Source organism: Colobus angolensis, unplaced genomic scaffold (genome assembly GCF_000951035.1).
Source record: "Colobus angolensis palliatus isolate OR3802 unplaced genomic scaffold, Cang.pa_1.0 Scaffold28, whole genome shotgun sequence".
Classification (NCBI taxonomy): Eukaryota; Metazoa; Chordata; class Mammalia; order Primates; family Cercopithecidae; genus Colobus; species Colobus angolensis.
The window spans coordinates 7,078,582-7,082,919 of record NW_012116043.1 but is presented as its reverse complement, the minus strand read 5'-3'; the positions used below and the strand labels follow the sequence as shown (position 1 = coordinate 7,082,919).

General features: G+C 44.9%; 1 protein-coding gene across 1 annotated transcript in view; it reads right to left on the bottom strand.

The window, feature by feature from the left end:
* Nucleotides 1–777: 777 nt before the first annotated feature.
* ANAPC5 (anaphase promoting complex subunit 5) overlaps nt 778–4,338 on the bottom strand; it is a 43,247-nt gene continuing 39,686 nt past the window's right edge. The window contains exons 14-15 of the mRNA XM_011948594.1: nt 2,448–2,610; nt 778–1,109 (exon numbers count right to left, since the gene is read on the bottom strand). Coding sequence (XP_011803984.1) covers nt 898–1,109; nt 2,448–2,610 — 375 coding nt within the window. The 3' untranslated portion in view covers nt 778–897. The remainder of the gene's footprint in view (nt 1,110–2,447; nt 2,611–4,338) is intronic.

The window sequence follows — 4,338 nt, the reverse complement described above, 5'->3', positions numbered from 1 at the left end:
CTCCTGCCCTAGCCTCCCGAGTAGTTGGGATTACAGGCACGCACCACTATGCCCAGCTAATTTTTGATTTTTTTTTTTTTTTAGTAGAGACAGGGTTTCACCATGTTGGCCAGGCTGGTCGCCATCTCCTGACCTTGTGATCTGCCCGCCTCGGCCTCTCAAAGTGCCGGGATTACAGGTGTGAGCCACCGCAGCTGGCCCCCTTAATTTATAATCACCTTACTCATGATGAATTCCTGGACTTAATTTATCATCATCCCTCATTTATAGAGTTAAATATAGAAAAAAAAAAGTGCCCATGCAGAATATATAAGAAAGCCAGCACCTACAAAGGGACTGAAAAATGCTTCTGGTCATTGGTCCAAAAACTATGAAAAAATCTTTTCCTTCTTAATCTCCAGTCAGGGGCCAACAAGTACTCATGAGCACCCACAGGAACCACAAGCCCTGGTTCAGTCCAACAAGGCCGGGAGGCCTCAGAAGAACAAGCCTCATACAAACCTGCACTGACCACCCTGGAGAGAACTACCAATTCCCAGAAGAGCTCTTGTCTGAGAATAGGTGCTAAATGAATTTACATAATGATGGAGTGCGTACAATTTCTAATCAAGATATTGGCAATTTTGCCCAGAAAGAACATAATCTGAGATGCCTGCACTAACTTGTTATATTTATTAACCCATTTATTAACAAGAAGTTGGTGTCCTTTGCTACCAAAAGGGAAGAAAAGGGGAATAAAACAAATACATAGTTACTAAGAAACCAAGTAAGACAAACTAATCAGAATGCAGTTTATTGACAAGATAGGTCACAAATACATCATTTATAAGGAGAGAGGGGACACGAACAAGTCCAAAACCTTATACTCTGCACAGCAGCCCAGCAGGGATGTCCTCTCTAGAGATGGTTTATCAAGGGTACGCCGTGAGAGGGCAGCTCCTGATGCAGCTGCCGGAAGAGCATCGCACACCGGTTCCTCTCCTGGGTCTTCCCCAGGGTATGGTAGAGTCTGGCCTGGAAGTAAACAACGTCCCTGATTCGCTCTTTGCAGTCAACCTTTGCAAAATAGTTCTTGGCTTCATTGAGGTTCTCAATGGCGGCCTCCAGAGCTGATGGAAATTGGGGAAAATAACACACACATTTAACTCAACACTTCACATATAGTTTTCAAAACTTGGTATTTAGCTTTATTTGTTCAACAAGTACCAAAAGATTCTTTTATATTCTCCTTTCTTTGAGAGAGAAAAAACAAACCACTAGGTAGGGTGAGGTTTTCAAAAATGTCTTTAAGACTGGGTGCGGTGGCTCATGCCCGTAATCCCAGCACTTTGGGAGGCCAAGGCGGGTGGATCACCTGAGGTCAGGAGTTCGACAGCAGCATGGCCAACATGGTGAAACCTCGTCTCTACTAAAAATACAAAAATTAGCCAGGTGTGGTGGTGGACACCTGTAATCTCAGCTACTTGGAAGGCTGAGGCAAGAGAATCGCTTGAACCAGGAGGCAGATGTTGCGGTGAGCTGAGATCACGCCACTATACTCCACCCTGGGTGACAAAGTGAGACTCCACCTCAAAAAAACAAAACAAAACAAAAAAGGCCAGGAACAGTGGCTCATGCCTATAATCCCAGCACTTTGGGAGGCTGAGGTGGGCGGATCACGAGGTCAGGAGTTTGAGATCAGCCTGACCAACATGGTGAAAGCCCTACTAAAAATACAAAAATTAGCCAGGCATGGTGGCGTGCACCTGTATATGCTTTTCAGGAGGCTGAGGCAGGAGAATCGCTTGAACCTGGAAGGTAGAGGTTGCAGTGAGTCGAGATCGCGCCACTGCACTCCAGCCTGAGTGACAGAGCGAGACTTTGTCTCAAAAAAAAAAAGGCCAGGCCTGGTGCCTCACGCCTGTAATCCCAGCACTTTGGGAGGCCGAGGCAGGTGGATCACGAGGTCAGGAGATCAAGACCATCCTGGGTAACACGGTGAAACCTTGTCTCTACTAAAAATACAAAAAAAATTAGCCGGGCATGGTGGCGGGCGCCTGTAGTCCCCGCTATTCAGGAGGCTGAGGGAGCAGAATGGTGTGAACCCGGGAGGTGGAGCTTGCAGTGAGCTGAGATCGCACCACTGCACTCCAGCCTGGGCGACTGAGCAAGACTCCGTCTCAAAAAACAAAAAACAAAAACCAAAAAATGGTCTTTAAGTCCTGACTTCTAGCCCGGTTCTTGGCTCTATAGGGTTAAAATAACAATTCACTTGTCCTCAATCTTCCTGCCAATCATGCATGTGAAAGCACTTTAAATGCTGCATGAAATTTTAATATATATTTGTGTTTCTTAACACTCAGAACTTAAATGCTGTTCCAAATTTAATGTCTTTTCTTCTTCTGGGTCCTAAACTTTCAGTGCTTTCTGGAATAGCATTGCCCAACAGTCTTTGCACAGCTTCCTACCTTCTGCTTTCTTCGGCTGATCATAGGAAGCTGCTGAAGCCACCTGGCACTTGGCCACTAAGAACATGGCACGACCTTTGTCCAGGATAGCCCCGTCAGCCAAGATGGGCTCAATGGCCATATGGAGAAGACTTAAGGCCTGTTCTGGGATTCCGAGAATGAGCTGAAAAAGAAACATTACGGCACTGTACATATCCAAACCCACTGCCCTTCACCAGGAAAGGCTTCGTTTCTGGCAGTTCTCTCCTGAATGGCTATCTCTGGCTTATCTTTTACCAGACATGTATACTACATTAAAACAGGCACCACACTCCTAGAAAACACAATATGTGACAATCTGATTTTCGACTATGACAAATACAGCAGGGAGTGGTTATTCACACTATGGAAAGGTTTCTGTCTTTACAAAAAGATCCAGCATTAACATCCTTTAGCTTGGTAATTCTGAGGGGTTGAACTAGGTAACAATTCGGAAAATAGCTCAAAAGAATACAGCAAAAGAAACAAGAGATTCCAATTGGTGTTAGTATGTTTAAAAAAAAAACAAACAGAGAATTAAAATGGTACACTAGAGCTGGGCACAGTGGCTCATGCCTATAATCCCAACACTTTGGGAGCATTAGGCAGGAAGGTCACTTGAAGCCAAGAGTTCAAGACCAGCCTGGGCAACATAGCAAGAATCTGTCTCAAAAAACAAATTTAAAACCATTAGCTGGGCATGGTTGCACGTGCCTGTCGTCCCAGTTACTCAGGAGGCTGAGGCAGGAGAATCACTTGAGCCCAGGAGGTCAAGGTAGCAGTGAGCCACAATCGTGCCACCGCACTCCAGCCTGGGCAACAGAGCAAGACCTTGTCTCAAAATAAAATAAAACTAGAAAGCATCTATTTAACACACCAGAAGGCAGTAATGGAGGAACTGAGGGACAAAAAAGATATGACATATAGAAAACAAGGCAGGTGCAGTGACTCATATCTGTAATCCCAACACTTTGGGCGGTGCAGGCGGGTAGATCGCTTGAGGTCAGGGGTTCGAGACCAACCTGGCCAACATGGTGAAACCCTGCCTTTATTAAAATTACAAAAATTAGCTGGGCATAGTAGCACGTACCTGTAATCCCAGCTACTTGGGTGGCTGAGACAGGAGAATCACTTGAACCCAGGAGGTAATGGATGTGGTGAGCAGAGATTGCACCACTGTACTCCAGCCTGGGTGACAGAGTAAGACTCCATCTCAAAAAAAAAAAAAAAATCAAATTAGAAGTAATGACATTCACTGTAAACAAGTTACACTCGTTTTTTTGTGTAACTGAAAAAATGGCTGAAATTGTCAGGAAAAAATTTTTTACGTATACACTATATGCTGTCTACAAGAGACTCACTTTAGATTAAAAGACACAAATAGTATTTTAAAAATTAGTCAGGCATGATGGTGCTTTCCTGTAGTTCTAGCTACTTGGGAGACTGAGGTGGGAGGATCTCATCAGCCCAGGAGCTCAAGGTCACAGTGAGCTATGATTGCAGCACTGCACTCCAGCCTGGATGACTGAGTGGGACCCTGTCTCTACAAAAATAAAATAAAGACACAAATAAGCTGAAAGTAAAAGGGTAGAAAAATATTCCATGCAAACAATAACCAAAAGAAAGCTGGACTGCCTATACGAGTATCACACAAAATAGAGTTTAAGTTAAAAACTGTTGCCTGTAATCCCAGCACTCTGGGAGGCTGAGGCAGGCGGATCACGAGGTCAGGAGATCAAGACCATGCTGGCTAACACAGTGAAACCCCGTCTCTACTAAAAAATACAAAAAATTAGCTGGGCATGGTGGCGGGCACCTGTAGTCCCAGCTACTCGGGAGGCTGAGGCAGGAGAATGGCGTGAACCTGGGAGGT